The 23846-nt window shown below is 42.3% G+C and overlaps 2 protein-coding genes and 1 non-coding gene across 5 annotated transcripts in view; 1 reads left to right on the top strand and 2 right to left on the bottom strand.

The window, feature by feature from the left end:
• LOC117814034 (myosin-9) overlaps positions 1-2659 on the top strand; it is an 8767-nt gene extending 6108 nt beyond the window's left edge. Inside the window, exons 5-8 of the mRNA XM_034685143.1 lie at positions 39-252; positions 524-622; positions 1481-1548; positions 2211-2659. Coding sequence (XP_034541034.1) covers positions 39-252; positions 524-622; positions 1481-1548; positions 2211-2370 — 541 coding nt within the window. The 3' untranslated portion in view covers positions 2371-2659. The remainder of the gene's footprint in view (positions 1-38; positions 253-523; positions 623-1480; positions 1549-2210) is intronic.
• On the bottom strand, positions 2541-23846 carry eif4g2b (eukaryotic translation initiation factor 4, gamma 2b). 3 transcript variants are annotated; one of them, XM_034685141.1, is made up of 21 exons: positions 23626-23846; positions 22141-22249; positions 18420-18485; positions 16833-16958; positions 13931-14033; positions 13627-13758; positions 13246-13312; positions 11633-11784; positions 11412-11522; positions 10800-10982; positions 9897-10038; positions 9408-9571; positions 9168-9281; positions 8650-8778; positions 8352-8456; positions 7628-7843; positions 7251-7509; positions 6866-7070; positions 6406-6614; positions 4168-4289; positions 2945-4071 (listed from the first exon to the last, which is right to left on the bottom strand). In XM_034685141.1, the coding sequence occupies exons 8-21, from the start codon at positions 11714-11716 to the stop codon at positions 4006-4008; spliced, it is 2109 nt and encodes a 702-aa protein (XP_034541032.1). In that variant the 5' UTR covers positions 11717-11784; positions 13246-13312; positions 13627-13758; positions 13931-14033; positions 16833-16958; positions 18420-18485; positions 22141-22249; positions 23626-23846; the 3' UTR covers positions 2945-4005. The 3 variants fall into 3 exon arrangements, with proteins under 3 accessions (XP_034541031.1, XP_034541032.1, XP_034541033.1); XM_034685142.1 differs by lacking the exon at positions 18420-18485 and having other exon boundaries at positions 23626-23815; XM_034685140.1 differs by lacking the exons at positions 18420-18485; positions 23626-23846 and having other exon boundaries at positions 2541-4071; positions 8650-8791; positions 9169-9281; positions 22141-22245.
• LOC117815155 lies at positions 8869-9054 on the bottom strand. Its single transcript, XR_004631733.1, has one exon. It is a non-coding gene; the product is annotated as a small nucleolar RNA SNORD97 (small nucleolar RNA).

The raw sequence follows: 23846 nt of genomic DNA, 5'->3' as shown, positions 1-23846 counted from the left end.
GATTTTTTTAAGGATGTAATTCATCTTTGTGTTTACAGTGAGACTAGTTCGAGGCGCAGAGCGATGGTGTCTGAGGAGGACAGCAAAAAGGCCAACCAGGCCCAGCGGGAAGCCGAGGCAGAGAGACGACTGGCAGAGAAGGAGAGACAGGAGAGGACCGCCGAGTGTCTGAGCTGGAGGGAGAAACATCAGGAGATAGCCGACAGGTTCAGAGCTCAGGAGGATCTGAAGGCTCTGAGGCAGAACAAATCTGTGAGGGAGCGGCTCTGAGGAGTGTTCTTGTTTGTTAAAGACAGACATAGCATGTGTGGAGTAAAAGAAGTGCATAGTGAAAAATTACATCATTCTAACCTGATATATAAACATATTGAGCTGGTCTTGCAGCTCTGAATACTCCAACATGGTCAGCATGTTTGCAGGGTCAACAGAAAATTCATTCCCTTCGTCCATTTTTAAATGTATTTCCTAGTTTGTAATTAATTAATTTATCTCTAAGGTTGATTTAATGTTTGTTTTACTGCAGTGTCAAGCCAACATCAAGAGTTACTTCCTCTGCATGACAGAGAGCGATCAGAGGGTGAGAATTCTCAAAAATCAAGACGGCACCCCGAGGAATTTTACGGTAAGATGATTACCTTTAAATATCTTTCAATTTGTATTTTATGTAACTATTTTAATTCTAATATATTTATGTTTTCATATTAATATATTTTTTTATCTATTTAAATTTGTATTTATTTATTTTTTATATTAATATAATTTTGTATCTATTTTTATTTATTTATGTATATTAATATATTTTTTGCATCTATTTTAATTTGTATTACTTTATTTTTTATATTAATATAATTTTTTATCTATTTTTATGTATTTATGTATATTAATATAATTTTTTTATCTATTTTAATTTGTATATTTTTAATTTTTTTATTAATATAATTTTGTATCTATTTTTATTTATTTATGTATATTTATATAATTTTTGCATCTATTTTCATTTTTATTTATTTGTTTATTTTAATATAATTGTTGCATCTATTTTCATTTCAATTTCTTTATGTATTTATATTAATATATTTTTATCTTTATTTGTACTCTATTTTTTCTACCCTTATACTTGTAGTACTACTTATTCATCAATAAAGCATCATCTTATCTCTTATTATTTGATCTTACTTTCATGTTATCAAACTTCACTTCTATTAAGGTATTTTTAAATGTATTAATTTAAACTAAAAATAACTCAATTGTGAAATAAAAACAATTTTAAGCAGGGGACTGTTTGATAAATACATTAAGACAACTGATATAAATACCAGTAAGTAAAATATCCCGCCATCAGGCTTAATATTTAGTGGAATCAGTACAGAATTTTCCCTCACTTGATCAATATAAAGTTCAGATTAGTTTTGTTTGACTCTGTTGATTCATCAATGAATGTTAAATGTGATAACTTCTTGCATCATATCGTTTTGTCCAGGAAGGAGACCCTGTGTATATTTCCAACCCTGAGTCCAGTCCTGAGGAGACTGAGAGGAGCTCATCCAGGTAACACTGAGGCCACCAGGGGACAGTATTTCAACAAGCTTCATGTAGTTCTGAAATGTCAACTTTTAATGAGGTCAGGAAAAAAGAAAAAAACAGTATTTTGTGAGTTTTCTGGACTCAAACTATTAGGTCACACACCCAAATTATTCAAGAGTATTAAACCTAACAACCTCAACGTGAGGTCCTGCCTTCATTTGACACCTTTTTGCTCCAGTAAAAACCAAATTATTTTAATATATACTGTATGTTCAGTAAGCCATCTTAACATTTACTGATAGGGCTGACTATGGCCATATAGAAGATTATCTAATACCACATGTAAGATGTTATTTTTGACTAATTTTTAAAATATCTATCAAACATTTAAACATTTTACAAATTTGAATTATCATGCAAACATTGTGTTCAAATAATCAAAACCAATCTACAGAGCTTTTTATTTTTAAGATTGAGGAACCTCTTTGTTCCTGTTTTAAATTTTGTTTAGTAGACATGGAAGGAAACTTAGAGAATAAAAATAATTGAGAGGGATTTTTTTTACATTAAAATTCAGTCATTTTTCTAATGTATAAAATATAAAAACAATGTCTTATCAAACACTTAACTGTAAGAGAGATGTCTCATTTTAACTGAACACTCAATGTTGGGTTATCTCTTCTCAGGACAATGCTGAGGGTCTCTGCCCCTCACTCAGGGAGGGATCCAGGTCCCAGTCACTTCGATGAGCTGCCCCCTTTTGGAGGAGAGCGACCAGACTCAGCTCCCCAGCGTAGGAGCAGGAAGGTGGTGGATTACTTCTGGATCCCTACGGACCAGGAGTAGTCGGATGCACCCACATTTTGCTGCAGCCAAGAACTGATGAACCAGACGAGACTTGTTGCCTTTCTTTAAGACATTATGATTCTGTGATATTGAGAAGATGGGACACCCAGACCTGTAGGCCCTGGTGTGGACTCATGATGTCTGTATGATAAAGAGTGAAGAGAAAGGTGTGGTGCTCATGTTCTGGACTTTATTGACATTAAAGCAATAGAGGTGCACAATAATTTTGAATTCCATACATTATGATCCAAATCTATCATCTTCTACATAAACACGGCTTCTGAGCACAGTTCTTGGGTAAAAGTTTCTCATTATTATTATTCAGCTATTAGACTTGTTTTAGTGAGGAAGGGTCGATTACAACCTACAGGGTTTTCCATATTTTTCCAATTTAGGAAAAACATAAAATTTTTTCACTGGTTTCATATTTTTTGTGTTTCTAAATGAACAGGCCACTTTGAACCCCCGACTCTTAACAATCGACGCTCAGCTGTCAGAATTTTAAAAACAAGCTTTTCCTTTCTTACTCTTCAACAGTAATACTTGTAAACCATGTGAAGCTTTGCAGGGAAAGTCTGCTTCAATTACTTGAATTGTGCAATTATAGGCCAGGACTAAATCAAATACTTCAGTGTGTGTGTGTGTGTGCGTGTGTGCTTGGAGGTTTCGGTTCTTCTTTCTCCCCAGCACACACGAAAACAAAAAGCCCATCTAACTAAGAGGTAGAAACACAGGCAACTTTGAAATGTTACAGCGGCACATCAATTATTACAACTTGTGTTTTTTTTTTTGTAAATCTTGTAACATTTGGAGGATGGTGAGTATTGCAACCACTCATGAAGTAAAAGACGACAAAGATGGAGCGCTAACAGGAGAGGGGAGAAATGATCGAATCAGGTTTGGTTTGTTTTGAGGCTGACTAAAACATGCATTCTTAATTCATTCTCAAATGTCTGCCAGCTTATGCTTCGCTCTCACTTCAGCTGGGCCGCCTCCGATCGTCACACTCTCAGAGTTAAAGACAGAGAGCTGCTCGTGTCGCGTGGTTTTAACCATTTCTGCTGTTGATGAGAGATGACAGGAGCGTGAAGAGACGACCCCTTACAGAAGATCACAAAGCAGGTCACTGATGAAACCTTTTGTTAATGGTCTTTAGATAGCGTTAGCAAAGAGGACGACTAATTTAAGAGGGAGAGAAGGGCGAGGAAGTCCTTTATATCCTTAAAGAAAGCTGATTCCTACAGGAGGGGGTTCAAATCAGTAAAAATCAATTGGAACTGTAAAACATGCAAAACTGTGAAAAAAAAAAAAGTTACAAACTCAACAGTCAGAGCAAAGAAAAAAAAAAGAAGTAAAACACATGGTTGAGCCACTTCAGAATTCATGTAGCTGATCAGGACACAGATCCAGAATCAAACATCCATCAGGCAACAGATCACATGATGCTTCTTGAGCGTATCGTCATGATAACACCGCGAGGGCCTTTCTACAGGTACGAGCTTTAAGATGTGCAAGCCAGAAGCAGCCGGGTGCCACGTGGTAGTGGTTAAAGTAAGCATGGAGTTTAATAAAGGAAAGGCGACTGTAATAATAACGATGAGGTCGATCTACACATGATGCTTCTGTTTCGCTCTTTCAATCGGCTTCGTCCTCGGACTCCTCCTCCTCCGCCGTCTCCAGCCAGGTGAGCCACTGGTTGACCTGAGGGGAAGGTGAAGAAACAGACATGAGTTTTTGCTTCACGTTCGATTTGTTATCTGAGGTTTAAAAGATGTTTTTTTTTTTAAAAGTCAGTACCTGGAATAAAGCTTTTCCTTTTCCAGGGAATTCTTGGGTAATGTCTTCTTTCCATGCAAGGAAGGCTTCTTCTTCGATGATCTCCATGTCGTAAAAGTTGACAAAGTAGCGCAGCAGCATGCCTTTGTGGACAGAATGAAAAAGAGAAAACATTAATGGATGTTTCAGACAGCAAAATGTAAGGCTTTTAAACCAGGATTTGTTGCTTTAGATAAAAAACAAACTTATTAAAGAAGAAGTATTTTAAGTGCAACCAATATGTTGTTTAGAACCCTGATTCCAAATAAGTTTGGACGCTCTTAAAACAAAGATATGAGCAGGCATCAAACTGTGATCGAGGCCAAATCTGCAGAACAGTTTGCACTTTAAATATCTTCTCTTAAAAGTGATGCTGTCAAGGGATTAAAAGAAAATTAATTTATAGAAACTAATTGCATGTCAGCAGTTTTGGGAAGATGCAACGCTTACACCGAGGAGCATCACAAAGAATCTGGTCCAGTCTATAACCCTGTTTATAGACTCCAGCTGCTACAACTACTACTATCCCTCTCATCACCATCATCTCTCTCTCTCTTCCTCTCCTCAATCCCTCTTTCCAACCCCAACACGGTCTCAGCAGATGTGTGTCTAACATGAGTCTGGTCCTGCTGGAGGTTTCTGCCTGTTACAGGAAGTTTGTCCTTGCCACTGTAACTTGCTAAATGCTGCAAAGTGCTCTGCTCATGGTGGATTAAGATGAGATCAGACTGAGTCCTGTCTGTAAGATGGGACTGGTCTGGGGGGGCAGACACCCTCTCTACTCTTAAGATTAGGCTTCAAACTTTCCTCCTTGATAAAGTTAATTTAGAGCTGGCTCAGGCTTGGATCAGCTTAGTTATGCTGCTGTAGGCTTGGACTGCCCGGGGGAACTGCCACACTGATATCCTGTCTTTCCCTCTCTCTCCTCTCTCTGCTTGTCTCTTACTTCAACTCTTCCTGTCCCATTAAAGTTACTAACCATAGACCTTTCTGGAGTCCCTGAGCTCCCTTGTCCCATAGGATTGCGCTGGCCTGCTTCTGTGGACATGCCAGACTCCAGCTGCTGCTACAACTACTACCGTCTCCCTCTCATCACTATCATCTCTCTCTTTCACCTCTTCTATCCCTCCAAGTGTTCTGCTCATGGTGGATTAAGATGAGATCAGACTGAGTCCTGTTTGTAAGATGGGACTGGATCTTATCCTGTCTTGATGTTGGGTCTTTGGTAATAATAGAACATTGAATTTGGCACTACATAAATAAAGATTGATTGATGTTATATGAAGTTAAAGTAACCCACTGCTGCAGGGTCAGAGGTTTGATCCCTTCTCTAAGGCCTGCTGCTGTGGACGTGTCAGACTCCAGCTGCTGCTACAACTACTACTATCCGTCTCACCACTATCATCTCTCTCTTTTCACCTCTTCTATCCCTCTCTCCAACACTGTCTCAGCAGATGTGTGTCTAACATGAGTCTGGTCCTCCTGGAGGTTTCTGCCTGTTAAAGGAAGTTTGTCCTTGCCACTGTAACTTGCTAAATGCTGCAAAGTGCTCTGCTCATGGCGGATTAAGATGAGATTAGACTGAGTCCTGTCTGTAAGATGGGACTGGATCTTATCCTGTCTTGATGTTGGGTCTTTGTTATTAATAGAACATAGAGTACGGTCTAGACCTGCTCTGTTTGGAAAGAGTCTTCGGGTAACATTTGTTGTTTTGGCGCTATATAAATAAAGATTGATTTACTGTTTACCTCAATTAAGAGTTGATTCATAAAATACTTGAATCAGATCACGTTCAGTGAGGTGAGCCACATTTGGCCTTCATGATATAGTGTTCCAAAGTTTCTGAATGATATCTGAACTTTTAAAAACATCAAAAAAGGTGATTTTATATGAAAAAAACTGTATTTGCAGAGTGTTTGTGTGCCACAGGTACAGATGGGGTTGAGTTAGGCATGGTGGTTCATTTGTCAATCAATCCTGAATGCTGACAATTTCTTGCTTTGATAAAATTAAATGGACTCTGGCTCTACTGCAATCAAGGCAAACTGAGTTATGACAGTTTTGTAATGGTAATACTCCTTTAGGACTTTACATCCTTTAATGTTAACATGCAACAAAGGATGCAGCGGTTAGAATTCATGTCTGACACATCTGTGGTGAACTACAGCTGAACTGCTCCAGGCTGGTGTTTGTTTGTCTGAGACGTGCATGGTGCTGTACCTTTGGGGAAGGTGCTGGCGTTGCAGTGCACCTGCAGGGCGTACAGGGCGCTGACCTGCAGCTCGGTATGGTCGTGCAGGAATTTCTGCATGACGGGCTTGAAGGCCAGCAGCAGCTGCTTCTCCTGCTCCAGCTGCTCTTTGGAGGGGGCCGCCAGCTGCTCGTCAACCTCCGCCAAACACAGCTCCTGCGAGATGTACTGGAGAAAACTGAGAAGAGACCAGAAGACAACGGCTGATTACACCGAAGACCTTCAAAACAAAGCCGGGTTATTTTTCAAGACAAACAAAAGATCAGCCTGAACTCTGCCTCCTGCTTTATACATTTATGATGTTTATAAATCTCAGTAAAGGGCTTCAAACATTTACATGTTGTGAGCAAAAATCAAATCCTGATACTGGAGATATCATGGAGGATTCAGTTTTCATCACTCTCATTAAAGACCTTGTTGTTTACATACCTGGTCATGAGGATGTTGACAAAGCCTTTGTCTGTGTGAAGCTTGGGAGAGATGTTGTCTTTGATCCACTTGTAGATGGACTGTGGAGAGGGGTCTGCCTTAATCTGCTTCAGCAGCTCCTTCTCCAGCTTCAGCAGCGGGAACAGGAAGCTCAGGCCCTTCCCCTCCAGGATCTCCAGCATGCGGTCCTTGTTCTGATCGATCTCTACGGAGCAGAACAAAGACGTCACTCAGAGGTCGCTAAGGGACAAAAACGGCTGCCTCAAGTATTCGGGCACAAGGGTTGTTTTTTTTTTTTTAAAGCTCTGTTAAAATAATGTGATCAGCTGACTGCTGTGTGGGACTGTGTGTGCATGTAGGGACCTCACAGAGAGGAGGTCAGTACCTGGGAGCATCTTCTGCATGTTGACTTTGCTCTGCTGGAAGAGGTCCGTCAGCCACTCACGGTCCTTCAGCTTGGCCATCTGTTGCAGGCAGAGCAAAAAGAGGGGAAAGTGGGTGCCGTTCTCCAGGGGGTGAGCCAGCTCCGCCACGCTCACCAGCTCTGCGATGATGGCCCGGGCCGCAAACTGGGCCAGGTAGGACTTCACCAGGGGTACGTCCAGCTCGATCTTAGGGCACTGGTCCAGGACGTTGAGGAAAGCCTACAGGAGCGACATGAATATGAGAAATAAAAATGTCAAACAAAGTGATATGCAGTTCAATCTTCAGATCCTGTGATAATGTACTGGATTGAACAAAGGCTTCATTTCTGAGTCTTACCTGCATGAAGTTCTCTCCAGAGATGAGGCCCTCAGTGCGCAGCGTGTGGATCAGAGTACTGGCGTGCTCTTTGTCCTCATCAGGGCGGTCCAGGGAACACACAATGATCTTACTCAGCATCTCTGGCAGGAAGTGCTTGGGAGCCTTCATCTCACGCACGCCGTTCACAGCCTCAGTCAGGTTCTTGCTGTTCAAGTACTCAGTCATGATCGCCTCCTGGAGTCAAGATCAGAGCAGACAGAAATGAGCTGAGGCCAGTTTGAGCATGCATGCTTTCATCTGCTGTGATTCGATAGATATGGAGTGGTGTCAATATATTTGGTTAGCAGAATACTCGTCTGCAGGTAGATCCTTAGCATTTCAGTGTGATCAAAATCCCCTAACCTGACTATCTGACCTTAATACAACAAGAAATAACAAGAAGAGCATTGGCTTGTGAGCCCCAATGCTTCATTGTAACCCTAGCCTGTTTAATATCTCCCTTTCCAGGTGCAAAGTCTACAAAAATAGTCCTGTATTGTCTCTCTGTTCGTCACCACAGCACCCCTAAATTTTAAGTGCATGATTTGAGGGTATTTTAAGAGTAACCCACCTGTTCCCATGAGTAGGGGAAGTAAATGTAGTAATACGTTGTTAATTCAATAAGGTCTTAAGTGTTTCTAAACTGCAGCAGCTCTGGACTGAAAGCTTTGGGTGGAGGATGTGTGATTTCTGTTTTGCCTACCGTCATTTTCAGCAGCTCCTCCCTGGCAGGAGGCGGCTTCTTGTTCATCTTCTGCGGTTTCTCTTGGATGGGCGGAGGGTTGATCTTCAGGCCAAGCTGTGGAGGCTGAGGCCAAAGTCATGTGATTATTACAGAGACATGAAGCACTTCTACAAAGAAACAAAAGACTTCCAGACTGTTTATGATTGGTAAGGTTTGTCTAAGCTGCTGGGTGCTATTCAATCCTTCTTTTCTCACACTTCACGTGTTGAGCCAAAACAAACCTTGTGGCAAACTTTGACAACAGAGCGTCTCTTACCTGTCCCAGAGGCGGGGTTTGAGTGCGAGGGGGCTGGGCACTGGGGGGCATCATGGTGGGGATCTGGGGCTGGAGCTTAGGAACCTGGTTCTTGTTGAGGAGGAATGACTGAGCAGGTCTGAGGCTGATCTGTAGGACCACCGTGTACCGTGAACATAGACAAAGGATTATTAAGGTGCCTCCACAGAAAAATAAAGAATCAGTGTTTCAGATTAATCTATGCCCTCATATCTCATAATCGCAGTCAGCGGACCAGCTACCAGCTTGAAGGAAGGAGGAGGAGAGGAAGAGGAGGAGGAGGGAGAGATTAAAGATAGAGGTCACACAACGAGTAAAGGTAGAGGATAGAACTGGTAGCTGGTTGTGCTCCTCAGAATAACGCGTCTTTTTATAATCACTGGGCATGAAGACCTCCTCCCGTTAAGGGCTGCATCCTGACAAGACCTCACGTCTCTTGTTGACGTGTCACACCGGAGTCAGGTCTGTGATGCAGCCCAACAACACACAGTTCAAGTTACCTCGTCTGCATTGAGCTGTCCTTTCTTGCTGAATCGTGGCGGCATGTCTTTGGCCTGGACCTGCTGCTGGGCCAAATGGTTCTGGTTCTGGTTGAGGAAGTGCTGATTCTGAACCTGTTCAAAGTCACACGAGGCGACAAGAGGATTACTTCCTTACACTTGTGAACTCGGGGCGTCGCAGACACACATCAACAAGCTTTAGTCTGATTCCTGCGTCGTGTTGTCGCCCGGCGGGATTACCTGGTTGGACTTAACAAAAGACTTTGGCCCCATGTCGAACTGAGACTGCGGTGGCGGGGCGATGTGGCCGCTGTGGCCATTGAAGAGCGGGTTGGTGCGATGGCGTCCCATAGTGGGCGAGTACCTGTCCTGAATAACCCCCGGGCCAGTTCCAATCCCACTACCTGGAAAAAAAACAGATCAAACATTAGGTTACAGAAGATTTTAGTGAAGGGAGTGACCTGTGATGGCATAATGTACTGCTTATTTTCATTTAGAAAGCACCTAGGATAGCAAAAAAGCCTAAGTGAATACATTTCTGATTTGTTCCTGCAACTTTTATCATAATCTATTCTTAGTTCATGACACATTCAGGCGTCACAATGAAGTTCCTAAGAGACAGAATCCCCTTAGCTCCACGTGAAACCTTAAAATCATTGCAGTCTCATCCCTTCCTGTGAAAATGATGTCAAAGGTCACCATCAGGCAACTAATGATCAAAGCCCCCACCTGGCATCTGTCCAAACATATCAGCTAATCCCCCGAGAGTCTCCCTGTCCAGTTTCACTCTGTTGGGCATGAAGGGGCTTTCCAGGAAGAAGTCCATCCTCATCCCCTGAGACATGGGTGCTGGGATGAAAACCCCCAAATCCTGCAGGAAGACACAGAACAGAGCTGGAGTCAAGATACAGTAATGAAGTGTCAGGGGATTTAAATGTAGACATAACAGTAGGGCAACATTATGCAAGATGTGTGTTTTTCTTTTCTGCATTTAAATGTGCATTCTGGCTTAGACTAATTTAACTTATTTCATGTCTTTAAAAGTACTTCTATACCTTTCTTTGTACAGATGGTATTTTTGATTTTATTTAGAATTTTTAAGGTTAGTGTTTAGGTTTATATATTTATTGTCCTTACTGTCTTGTTGTGTCCTTACAAGGAATTTGACGTGGTGATTTGACTGGTATTTAAATACAAGACAGTAAGGACACAACAAGACAGTGTGCGCACGCTCACTTTGCAATAAAGCTTTCTAGAATCTTGAATCTTGAAATGAAAAATCTAAAAATGTAAACTTGTATGCAAGATCAAGATGTCAGACTGCAGGGAATGTGGGACTTTCTTGATGCCTTGAGTTTAAACTTCACTCCAAAACTGCAGAGACACCAAATTCTAGAAATACAGATTGTTCCATGATGTTCCTTTTCCTAAGAGCTCCACAGTGAACCTCATGATTGTAAAAAAACGAAATTACATTCTGTGCTAACTTTATTTTCTGCTATATCTTGCTCTTAACATTTTTGCTTATGCTGAGCAGACACTTTTTATTTGCAGTAGAGTGAGGATTATGGAGCCCCTCACACTGTCACACCTCCTCCTCTGAGGTTAGCACCCTCCTTCCACAGGACTCACTTTCACTGCATCCTGACGGATCTGGTTAATCGTCTTTGGTCCGTTGTCGATGAAAGCCTTGCGGGGGACCCAGTTGTTTTCTCGCAGTTCCACTGTGTCTTGCAGCAGGAAGCGGATCCTAGCAGGCAACTCCTTGTTGTTCATTAAGGACCGCATACGGCCAAAGTACTGATCCATTAAAGACTGCGGAAAGAGTGGAGAAAGGAGACAAGAGAGGGGGGGGGGGTTAGTTGAGGACAGGGCAGTTTGGGGACCTACAGTAGAGCAGAAGGTTTTCGTGTTGGCTCTGGCTGTGAGCCAAGTGGGGCTTTAGGTGAGTCTGAGAGCAGCCAGATGAAGAGCTTAGCCGGGACCTGTACTGACACAGTTAACCCCGTCTGGACCGCTTAAGTCTGGCATGAAAAAGTGTCTGATTTGTGTTTACCGCTCTGATAATTTCCTTTGCTGCAGCCTTGGAGGATTTACTTCTGCATGAAACGGCATAAACAATTTGCTGACCTAAAAAAAAGGTTATGCCCGAGAATAATCTGTTTATTGAATTAAACACCAACAAAAACAAATCTTCAGCCTCTCCTGACGGCTGAGGCAAAACTGAAGAGCCGGGGGTGTTACCTTTGCTTTCTCATGGTCGAGTCTCGGCCCCACTGTTCTCATTATCTGACAGAGGCACTCCAGATCCTCCCCCATATCCTTGAGCTGGACTCTCTTCTTCTTTTCCAGAAGCTTTGGTAAAGCGAAAGAAGAGAAGGAAGGTAGGAAAGGTCAAACGAGGTACTCATTAAAGTATTCAGCACTCCTTTAAAAACATACCCATAAAAAAATAAGAGACTTACTGTTTTGATGCACTTATGAAGGATAGATTCGTGGATGAGGTCGAGTTTGCCAAGTTCCCCGATGAATTTAATGTTGCCAAGCATCTTGATCTTGGCAATGGCACGCTGCTCCTCCTCCTCAGAAGTAAGAGGGTTGTCATGCTTGTCATAGACTGGAGGGAAGGGAGAGACAGACGTTAGTAGTGATCTGGAAATGTATGAAGCTTTAAGAATCTGATCCACTAACCCTGTGCTGTAGTAGACCAACACCTTCCCAGAACTATAACTACTCTTCACTGCAACACAGATCCAAACTGTGGTGACCTGCACCAAAATGACTGTCTTGTTGCCAATCTGTTGCTAAATGTTGCAGACTGTTTGCATCAATGTGTTGCACAAACTTTATTTTTCATTTTTAAGTTGTATTTTGGGGGCATGTTTGCTTTTATTGACAAGACAGATGAAGAGAGACAGGAAGTGTGGGGAGGAAATGCATCCAGCAAATCTTCAAGGCCAGGAGTCTGACCTGTGACCGCTGCGATGAGGACTACAGCCTGTTTATGGGGCGCACGCTTAAACCAAGAGTCCAACTGCGCCCTAACTTGATTTATGATTAACATTCTCAATCTGTAACAAGACTTTTAATGAGAGGGCTCTTTGTTGAACGTCTTAAATGTGAAGTCTATGCCTCAGATTTGACATGTATAAAGGTCTTGGAGCAGCTGTGGCTCAGTGGGTAAAGTTGGGCGTCTATCAATCAGAAGGTTGGCGATTCGACAAATTGCTCCCTCTGTTATTAAGTGGTGTGTGAATGTGTATGAATGAGATTAGCTAATACTCATGGTCCCTCACTATACAGCATCCTCTACCATCAGTTACCCCTTTTTAACCGAGGCAGTTTCAGGGCCGGTGCTCAATTGAGAATCTGTTTCTTGTGTTTCAAAAAACTGGTTCAAGAGCGGCTCCAACTCTTTGCTGGTCTAGAACCGCGAATCGCTTACGTCAGGGGGCGAAGGTCGGGGTTGCCGTGATCAAAAACACAAACCAAATGTGTTTCCTCCATTATCCTGCAGCGAAAAAATGAGACTAATAGATTCCAAGGCGAAGCAGCGGTCAGCCGAGGAGACAAACTGGCGTTGTCCGCCATTGTTGTTGTTGTGAGGGAAAGTTCATGCTAGCACTGCTGGGAAAAGCGGTCACATAAATCTGACGTCATGACGTGCCTCTTCCACGGGCTCGAGCGGGCGGAAAGACAAACGGGTGCCATGTTGGTTCGCAAGTTCAAGTCCATTTACCATTTATCAGCCTTTGCTTACATTCTGTTATTGCACTTATTGGCCGGGCACCTTTTCCAGCATGACATAATTATAAATCTACTAACACTACTCTGACGGAACATCCTGCTACTTTCTGTATTGCTGTAATCAAATGTAAGTATCAGTTTTCAACATTAGTAGCTGCTACTTGATCTGCTCTGTCAGAAACCCCGCCACTAACTGAAATTGGGGCAGAGGAAACTGCAGAGCAACGTAGACAAACCAGAAAACAAGCTTGATTCTCTCAAAACGTAGCAGGTTACTTTCTCCGAGGAAGGCTCTGCAAAGATATCAGGATGCAATGAGACATCAACTTACTTTCAACATTTCTGGCGCGGTTTTCAAATTCATCTTGAAGTTTGGAAATCAGCAGTCTTCTGAAGGTCTGCAAAAGAGAAAAAAACAACATATGAATGAATGTATGTATAATACAAACTCGATGGCAGCTAAAAAGAATCCAAACAATACACGTCTATGAAATATAAACATGTATTTTTGCTTTTTTAAGATGTTGGAAAATGTAAATAATGACGGCAAAATACATTTATAAAGAAGAGCCGTTAGCTTTTATCTTTAGAAAGCTTTATGTTGGAAGAAATGGCAGCACGGTTATAAAAAAGGAGGAGTACAGTACAGTACAGTACAGTACAGTACAGTACAGGACAGTCTGGGCTCAGATGTTTTGAACTGAACACTTACTGTGCTCTGCTTTTGGGATGTTTGGATCTCAGATGAAGGGCCATCAAAGTTTGGTGCGTCCTCTGCCAAGCGCAGACATAGCTGAGCATAGAGCGAGCTATATTTCGGCTCTTCTAGGGCTTTGTCTACAATCTAAACCACAGTGAGGGAGGGAGGAGAGGAGAGGAGGAGGAGAGAGAAGGACCGCTCAGGTCATTAAAACATGGAGTGTATGAGTATGACTCACTCAGAGCAGCCGGCCAAGAACGCATGATACATTTTCCATTTAGCCGAGTACAAAAGGAGAAGACAAATGTACGCTTACCAGCAAGATGATTCCTTTAAGGACGAGTTTTGAGTCTACGCCCACGTTCAGGAGCTCAAGGCATAGCTTGTCAAACTTTTCAGGCGTGAGTTTGTTGAGTATGCTGGAAAATAAAAACAGGAGGGGGAAGGGCGAGGCGGCGAGATAAGGAAGTCAGTACGATTATGCAGGATCAAGATAGCTGGCATGTGAAACGTTATGAGAGAGGGTTTCCTATCCGCTGGTCACATGTGGCAGTGTGTGGGAGTTTGGTGGGAAAACCTCGGCGAATAACAACAGAGAAGTTTAAAAATAAATCTAACCTGATGGAGAAAAGGTGGCCTTATCATTCTGTTCCCTATGCTCACACAGACGCTCCTCTTTTACGACAGAGACTATTAGAATACACTTAGCTACATTAAAAGGAATCCTGTATTCAAAAGAAGTGCAGTTCTTTGTTTTTATTTATCAATAACAGGTAGCGAAACATGCTTAGAATAAGCCTTTAACTTTGGATAACATCAGCATAAAATCAGCTAACTTCTCTGAGCTTTTTTATTCACAATAGAACAAGAGTCCTCTGTAGACACAGGTAAAACGTCATTATATGACATGTGCTTGTGCTATAAAAGTGGCCAGTTTGGAACCAAAGAAGCCTCAACTCTTTGTATTTTACAGGTTATTTGTTTTTGCAGCATCTAATCGTGAGCTACCTCATGTCCACTGTAAAACAGTGTGAGGAAAACCTGTTCTGTTCTCTCCTTTCTCAGACATTGTGCTCGTCTGCTCGACAGTCCCCACCTAAGCCCTTCTGCTGCACTGGACTGAAATTGATAAAACGCCGCCAACACGTTGTTGTAATGTCAATGTTAATAGTGAAACCGGTTAATCCAGACTTCCCTAGTTCACACATGAGCTAAACTCCTGAAAACTTCCTGGAACGCTCTGAGGTGAGCTGCACGTGTGGGCCCGAATGGACAAGTTTGTCACTACGACGAAGCCCAGACATTTTCCTGCCATGCCGCCTATTTGGGCAACAGTATCTCAGTCCATAGGGAACTGGCTTGAAGCAGTGGCTGGATAGGTGCTGGTTCATTTACCTGGGCACTGTCTATGTGCCCTTGAGCAGGGCACATAACCACTAACTGCACTGGTTGATTGCAGCCTCCTCACTCTGACATATCTCCATGAATGCATGGCTGTAGCATGTTTGTGCATGAGTGTATGCATAAAAAACTATGACCAAAAAACCCCAGAGTGTAAATCTTGGGCATTAATAAATTAAATGTTTGTTTGAATGTTTAAATTTCTGCAAGAAGTCAGGGTGAACTGATGTGTGAATGTTTATATGATGCAGCTCGCTCTTTTCTGAGAGTATCTTTAACAGTTTGTTGTTTTACTACCTGCTAGTATGTTCTTATTCAACCATTTGTTGATACTGAGCATACATCCAATCTGTAGTATGTGGAAGTAAAGCTGCACTGTGAAGAATGTAATCCTGCGTCTTAAACAAGAAGTGTTCACCCCTCTGTTGACTTAGACAGCAGCAGTCTAACACACCTGATGAAAGCAGGTAACATCAGAGACATCAAGTCATTGTGAGTGAAATTAGAGAGCGGTGTGAAAAACACACACAAAGATTTTGTTTTGAGATTATAACTCTATCCTTATTTGACCGAACACGACTGGCCTGCTTTCACCAACAATCCATAAGACATCAGAGTTCACACAACCCTGTAAGGTCTAGAGCTGCAAACTGAACCGATCACATTTCTGTCAGAGCTACAAACCAGAAATGGTGACCAGCAGCATTTTTCAAGTGTGCACTCCATTGTTTACTGAGGGTATTCCACACTGAGCTGCAGCCACAACAGAGCAGCTGCTGTGCTCTCACTTTGCAAAGCTCAAAGAGTTTCAGGTAGAGTATCATCAGATCACTGAATATGTGTTTGTGACAGGAGCTAACATTGTTCCTACAAAGGCCTGAGAAGCACGGGAAGTATCTGTTTTCTCTGCAAAACACCCGGTCAGTTTATCATTTATGGCAGCCAAAGACTTGTCACACTTTAAATTAAAGGATCACTTGTTCTGTGATTCAAATCAACAAAGAGAGAATTAATTATTTAAATATCCACAGGCTTTCTTTAGAATCTTAGTGCGCACATTTTCTGATGATGAATCTAGACGCAAGAGAACTCATGTTCCCAGGAGAGTGTTGAGGATCTAGAGGTTGCAGCTCGGCCCGGATGGAAGTTTCTGTAGGATTATACTCCGTGTCAAAATATAAGAAGGGACGCTGCAACAGTTTCATCTTGCGCTGGCTTAATTATTGTTTTGACCAGCAGCTCGCCAACATTCCTGAGAGGAAGAGTCATTTCTTCCTCTTTTGTACTTTGTAAACATCACCTGACTTTAAAGGGGAACGTGGTGTAAATGCCTTCAGCGAAGCACATGCCGCTTTGATGACTGCAGAAATATGCAGAATTCATCACCATGTCCCTAGTTGACCCAGAAAATCAGAACATGAACACGAAGAAATAAAAACACGGTCCTGCAAGAGGAGTCAGCTTCCTAAACTCGAGATATGATTAATGATAGATTTAATTTTAGAGCATATTTAAGAGCATGTCAGGAGGAGCTGGGATTCTCATGTTTCTTTAATCTGGCTCGATCAGAAGTCCAAATTTCAAGACTATTGTTCTGTGCAGCATTTTTCTGCAGGAGAGCTCTTCTGGCGTTTCTACGAGCAGGTTTGCCAGCTTAACGATTCTCACTGCTCAACAGAAGGGCTTTGTAAAGTCTGGACTTCCCAAACTACTGAGAACCGCAGAAGATGAATATCTGAGGAGGAGAAGGGAGGACTGCCACAGTGCATATCTGTCCCCAGGGATGGATTCAGTAGCTGCTCAACCTTGAACCTTACCCCCTCACTTTCCTGAAGATTGCATCGTGTCGCTCTTTTTCGTTGCTGGAGTTGACATCTCGTCTAGTGCTTCGTGAAGGAACCCATCTCTGAACGCTTTGCCCTGGGGTTTTCCCCAGGAACTCGCTGAAAAAGGAGAGAGAGCGAGACTGAGCGCTGCGGAACCTCATGACAGAAGGAGCACAAACGTCGTCCGAGCAAAAAGGATGATGTTTACAAAACTGAGTTCTTCAAGATCATCACGGCTGTGCAACAAAATCTGCAAAATCTGGTGTATTTTTCTAGTCTGACTCAGACCCTTACAAGAAGATATCATCCTTTTGCTCAGTCTTAAAATAAAACTTGGTTGATGACTATAAATAGTAATCAATACAAGAAGCTTAACTATATTTGTTTTTAATATTTCACACGTTTAAAGGCTGATTTACAATTCTGTGTCGCCCCTACGCAGCAGGGGCTGACACATACATGAGCACCACATACTTGTGCGTTGATGTGTCAATACCCCGCTGAAACGCTTGAGGGCAGTGTGGTCTCTCTGATAGTCGGTCGCCTGTTTTCCAGCCCAACTACGATCTCTGTTTACTTTTCCACAGAGATTCAGAGCGTGTTATGTTAATCTACAGATGATACATGTTGCTGTTTATCATACAGACATGATTACAGGGAAGAATAGAAAGGAGGAGATTAAATACACGGCCGATGAGCAGGGATCCCGGATGTAAATGCAGGAAATACAATGCAGCCGAGCCGACCAATCACAGGGCTTGTGGTCCGCGTCGATTCTACGCGTAGTTACATTTTGGAGGAGGTGCACATCAGCTACGTGTGTCGGCCTCTGCGTAGGTACAGGAGCTACACCGACAATTTGACGCAGGAGTATAAATCAGGCTTTAGGACTGTGAATCCCAAAAACTGCAGTTCCCTGATTGGTCACTAGAGACTGGTTCCAAAGATGAGTTGCGCCTGTTTGGGTCTATTTGTAAAAAACAGTTTGCCACAATGCCGTCGAACGGACCAATCACAGGGCTTGCGGTCCACGTCGATTCTATGGGTAGTTACATTTAGAGGAGGTGCACATCAGCTACATACGTAGGCCTCCGCGTAGGTACAGGAGGTACGCGGACCTCCGGCGTAGGGTACACCATAGATTCGACGCATAAGTCTAAATCAGCCTTAAGTGCTTTGTTTCCAGTGTAAGGCGTTGATCTCACTATTAACACCTAATAATGGTTTAACTGTGCCTTAATTGCTCATTTTTATATAAATACACACATTAATTCAGAATATACAGAAGCATTGAAACATTTGATGAATATTTATTTCACATTCAAACATATTTACAAACATGATATTCCATTTCTGCAAAGTCTGTTCTGCTAAATTCCACACACTGTCCCCTTAAACGTTCATAAATGTGGCGCTGACCTGCAGCTGACTGAAGTCTGTTAACATGTCAGAGTCAACTCTGCTCCACTGTGTCTGCAGTGACTAGATAACTACTGATGATAGCCATGGATGCCAAAAGCACTCACGCTTTAAAATCGATTCACATTAAGAGACCAAGAATAAAGGCAAAAGACTAACCTGTTGCCGACAGTCTTGGGATAGTGCTGAGGTGCACCCCTACCACCTCCTCCCCCCGAAGAAGCACTGAGACGGGCAAACACAAAGAGGGAGAGACATAAGTGCACCGGCACTCAGCGAGATCAATGAGCCTGGAACTTTACCTCACGGGCAACAAGATCACTTCTAGCGTTCATTTAGTCAAATCATACTTACGCTGCAAGAGCCCTCGCTTACAAGTGACACTCTTTCAGGTTTACACCAAAATTAAGAGAGCTAATCTTAACGAGTGCAATGCAGCACAGCAATTAAGAAAATAAGTGTTTGAATTACAGGTTATTAATTTGACGAGCAACTAGGTTTGTCATTGCATTGCACTCAGCTTAAAATAGGTAGAACAAAAAGTTAAAAACTGTCAGATAAAGCAACAAAACTCTGAATAACTTTGAACAGACTAAACCGAGGAAGAATAATTGCTTGGCCTGATCAACATCCTCAGGAGTAAACATCACAAGATGCGTTTTTAAAGCGACTGTCAGACTGCCAGAAAATGCTGCTTCAAGAAAGACAATGCACACATTTATGAAGAACAAAGCAAAATGCAGGACATTTAAGGTGACAGCATGTGTGTCAATGCATTATTCAGTGGAATCAACATAAAGAGTCTTCTTTGACTAACGTACAGAGGAGGAGACAGGATTCTCTTTGTGGATTGCTTTCCTTGAATTGCTGGGATGATAAGCTAAATGATGAAAAGAGGGGAGTATAAATGTTGTGATTGAAGGTGTTGAACGGCAAAATCAGCCAAAACAAGATTTGAGCAGCAGCAGAAAAGCAGACGAGGCTACTTTTCACTCCGACTGCTGTTTGATCGCAGACTTAACCGGTCTGCTAATACGAGCGTTTTCAGTACACTCTGTGCTCATCTGAGAAGCACACTGACATGTATACCGAGACTAATAACTTGCAATTTAAGAGCGATCTGCAAACCCTGTGAGGCTGCAATCAAAGCATCTTGTGACGCACTTTGACGATCAACACGTTCACCCTGCCAGCTGTCCAATGACGTGTGGAAATACTCTGTGAAGACGCACCAAAAACTGCTTCCTTAAGACCCTGAAGAGACTTTTAAAAGTCACAGATAAAATCAAAACATTCTGACGTGTATAACTGGGACATCTCTAGGGATGGGTACTGACCGAATTCCGTCAGTACTACCAAGTACCGATTCACGTAAAATCAAACGGTATCATGTTTTGGTACCTGAATGCATCCTTGTGACTGTGAGGGAGTGGAAGAGGAGGGGATTTTCCATACTTTCGCCCTGTAATAAAGTTTGAGACTGATTGGATGGACGTCTCTGCTCTCTGCTCTCTGCATCTGCGCGGGAGCACCCCAAACAGAGCCTGCAGCTGATGGGTGCGATCACTCACTCACCGCGAGGCAGAGCTGCAGGAGGATTAAGTTGAGATGGACTCTCTCGCTCTGACAACCTGCCCTGTTTATAACCGTTCCTGTGTGCGTGAATGCCCAACATGTAAGTTGTGTGTCCTGTTATTATAAAGAGACAGAGAACTGACTTTTTCCCCGTCCGCAGGCGTTCACGTGTGTTCATTGATAAACTCCCGAAAGAGCAGTTAGACGCCACAAGCACGTGCCAGCTAATATATCTAATCACCTTTATAATCCTGTTTCAGTTCATTTCATGGCAAATCAAATAAATATGTTAAATTAAACAAATTTGGGATTTTTTTTTTTAATTAACATTTATTACCACATAAACACACAAAAGTACAGAAAATTGGTACCGTTGAGTACCGGTACCGATTCCCAGGTACCAGGCATCAGTACTGTATCGGTTCAAATGTGAAAGGTACCCATCCCTACTTCTACCCCTGACCCTTGCACAACAATTATAGGTGGCACTCGACATCTTTCCACTCTTACATTGGAGAATACAATACAATATGGTATGGTTATTGCATAAAGAAATATTTTAACTCATTGGAAAAATGAGGATGTCCCTTCTTTTAAGACCTGGCTAGCAGAATTTACCAATGGCAACGGTTACATGATGTTTTTTAAGTCTGAATTAATTATTCGGAATTAAAGTATTCTCCTTCGTGTTTACATGGAAACAGTCATTCTGAATTGAGGTTTACATGGAAAACACGTTTAATCGTCTTTATTCAGTTCGGCTTAAGGTCTGGGGGTTGGGAAGGGTTCTGATTGGACAGGGACGAGCGTGACGTATTTACGTCTACCGGAAGAAAAGAGACTCCAGTTCATACTTCTTTTATTTCTGTCTTCCCTATCAAGAATGACATAAAGTTGCTATCAGTGTTAATTTCGTCAACGAGACTATGACGAGCTAAATTGAATCACTGATAATAAAAAACGAAGACGAACGTAGGTTTTGATTTCGCTGACGAGACGATGACGAGACGAAAACATTAGTGGCAGACCGTCGGACATTCAACATCCATGTTTTCCCCCGGTGTGCGTCTTTAAAAAATAAAAGTGATGCATCCCTGTGACAGGCTGAGTTATTATCTGAGGGGCGCAGTGTTAGCTTGGTCTCAACCTGCAGCAGGTGTGCTTCATGAACCAGCTCTCCTCACCTCCATGCATCTGTCTCATCTTCATTGATGATTTTTACCCCCCGGTGTGCGTTAGTGACAGAGACAGAACCGGGGGACGTCTGTTTAATATTTGATGTTGTTGCCGTGATCACTGTGAAAAGCTCCGCGCCTGGAGCATGATTTATTCCAGTTTGGTGATACATCAGACACATTTAGTAAGTTTGGATCAACTCCTCGTCATCAAAGATGCAGATGCATTTCAGAGTGCCGTGAACTGACTGACTGTTCAGTGCCTCTGTGGCTGCGAGGTGCATTCAGGGACCGTTGTGAATGTGCAATACCGCCCTTTAATGGCATTTTTCTGTGAATCTAGAGAATCAAGATACATTCAGAATGTTTTCTTTTGACATTTTAGCAGGGACAGGTTTAATTATTTAACTTAAAATGTTTTGAGTTTCCGCCGACTTAAACTAGACTAAAACTATAAAGGGCTGAAAAGACTAAAATGTGACTTTAACTAACAGACATTTTCGTCTAAAGACTAAGACTAAATCTAAAATAGCCGCCAAAATTAACACTAGGTGCTATATATGTATAAGTGCTGGCTTTTGTGATGTACCTATACTTCATTAGAAATATATAATGGTGTATCTTGTTAGAGCAGGTTTTCCCTTGTCTACTTTTTTATTTATTTATGTAGGTATGTATGAGTATATACTTGTCTTTCTTTGCCCACCTCTGTATTTTTTCTGTAGTTGTGTTACCTGTCTATACACTGAAAATCTATAAATAAAATATTTTAAAAAATGAATAAAATCCAAACACTCTGAAGCTTCAATCTGGACATTTTAAAACCTAATCCAGGACGTGTGACACCCTGTTGACTTTGAGTTTTTACACTATACTCCCGATACCGTTATTCACCCGAGAGGACAGAAATCCTCTTACGGCTTATTACGTCTACCCCTCCCCCTTTTTAGCGAAAGGTTCCACAAAGAGAATCGTCTCCCTGCCATTCTGAGCCCTCCCACATCCTGCTTTGTTCGTGGGGACCGGAAGTCCCTGCCCAAAAAAAAAATGCTAGCAGAAGGACAAACACAGCAAAAAAGAATAATAACAATACCAGGCATAATTTCCTGTATTAAACTGTGGTGTGTTACCTGAAACGAGAAGCACCCCCTTCTGCAATCACACTCTCCACTTTGGCGGCTTGACAATGATGAATACTCAAAAGAATAAGAATAATAGGAGGGGATGGGGAAAACGGTGCTGAGGAAGAGAAAAAGGGGAGGGCAATTAGTGAGTGCATGAGAGCTGGGGAAAAACAACACACACACACACACTCAGGCTGCACGGCTCTTATATGGACATTAAACAGGTCAGCATGATGTTTGTTATTCAACATCAGACACACATCAGCAGCCTGGTCTTTGTTATTAAGAGGAAAAACAAACCATCTGTGCAGATTCTCTCTGAGATTTATGTGACATAATGCAGCTGGTTTGCACATAATGTTCTACATCAAGCAATGTTACTCTCTGCTCCAGTAAAAGCCAGTTGAAGGTAGGGTGAGCCAAGTGGGATGCTGAATACATGAGATAGCTCGTATGAGGTGTTTACAACGCATTAGATGGGTGCTATCAATTTAAACATTCAACATATGAGTGAATATGTTGTTGTGCACTGTGAGGAAACACATTTGCATACTGTCTCTGTCACATCTGCATCTTTTATCCATGCTTTGCTGCAATCGAAGCAACATAAGGCTGGAAAAGCTCCTGTTAACGATGGTGAGATGCAGTAAAATGGGGCAGGGCGGCGTGGTTAGCTGCTAATGTTTCCAGTCCACTGTGCTTGTATCGCCATCCCATCATAACTGGGAAGGATTTGAGTCCACTTCGGGGATGATTGTAAACAGCATCCCACGCAGTTTGCACACTCACACCCTCAGCTGTCACTTCAATGATGCATTCGTGTTTCTGTTTTTCCTCCAAATAGTAGTTTAAAGTAGCCTGTAGCGACGACGCCATTTTCTACTTGAATGTAAATCAGCTGAGCCATCGGTTAAGCTAGGCTATCTGCTGCTGGGTGTTATATCGAATGTTGCCTCCTATCGAAGATGTGATACTGAAACGGCCCTACGCAGGCGCAGAAGCACAAATCTGGGCGCTCGTGAGGAGTATCGTGATGATTTCACGGAGGATGTTTGTCAGACGAGATGTACTTGTACTAAACTGTGTCAAAACGTCATTCCTAATAATCCATTAATATAAATAGAGATATTAATGGTGAATTATAATGTGATAATTCAAGGAAGCATCATTATATAGAGGATTTTAGTCTGTTAATATACGCTTCTTCTTCAATATTGAATATTTTTCATAGTAGACGACTAAAATATGCTTGCCATATTTTTTTGAGTAAATTAAACCGTATTCAAAATTATAAAACACCAAGGCTAAGCACGTATCACGTCAGCTTCGGTAGCAATTTTCGACAAAACACCAGCTCCGATGCTACAGTGCAACCGTTAGCTCACGAGAGCCCTTGTTAGACATAACTGTTATAGCTCGCGAGCTAGCAGAAGCCATTTTGGATGAGCCGGTGCAAGCTCTGTCTGCAAAGGGGAGAGAAAACTGCCTTACCTTCAACAAAGCAACTTCAGTTTTGTATTGTTCAGTGACTACCAAAGAAGAAATGAGACTTTCGTTAAAGAAAGGTGAGATGTGCGACGTGTGTCAGGGTGAGCTGAAGCAGAAAGATGACCGCACAAACACACACATCAATCCTCTGCTCACCGCCTGCTGGCTTGTTTGCGTTAGCTAGCTAGTGAACAGCTCAAGAGCTCGATAGGGACAGAGAGAAG

The sequence above is a fragment of the Notolabrus celidotus genome, chromosome 6 (assembly GCF_009762535.1).
Source record: "Notolabrus celidotus isolate fNotCel1 chromosome 6, fNotCel1.pri, whole genome shotgun sequence".
NCBI classification, from domain to species: Eukaryota; Metazoa; Chordata; class Actinopteri; order Labriformes; family Labridae; genus Notolabrus; species Notolabrus celidotus.
The sequence above is the reverse complement of the archived record's forward strand: the minus strand, read 5'-3'. Positions and strand labels throughout refer to the sequence as shown.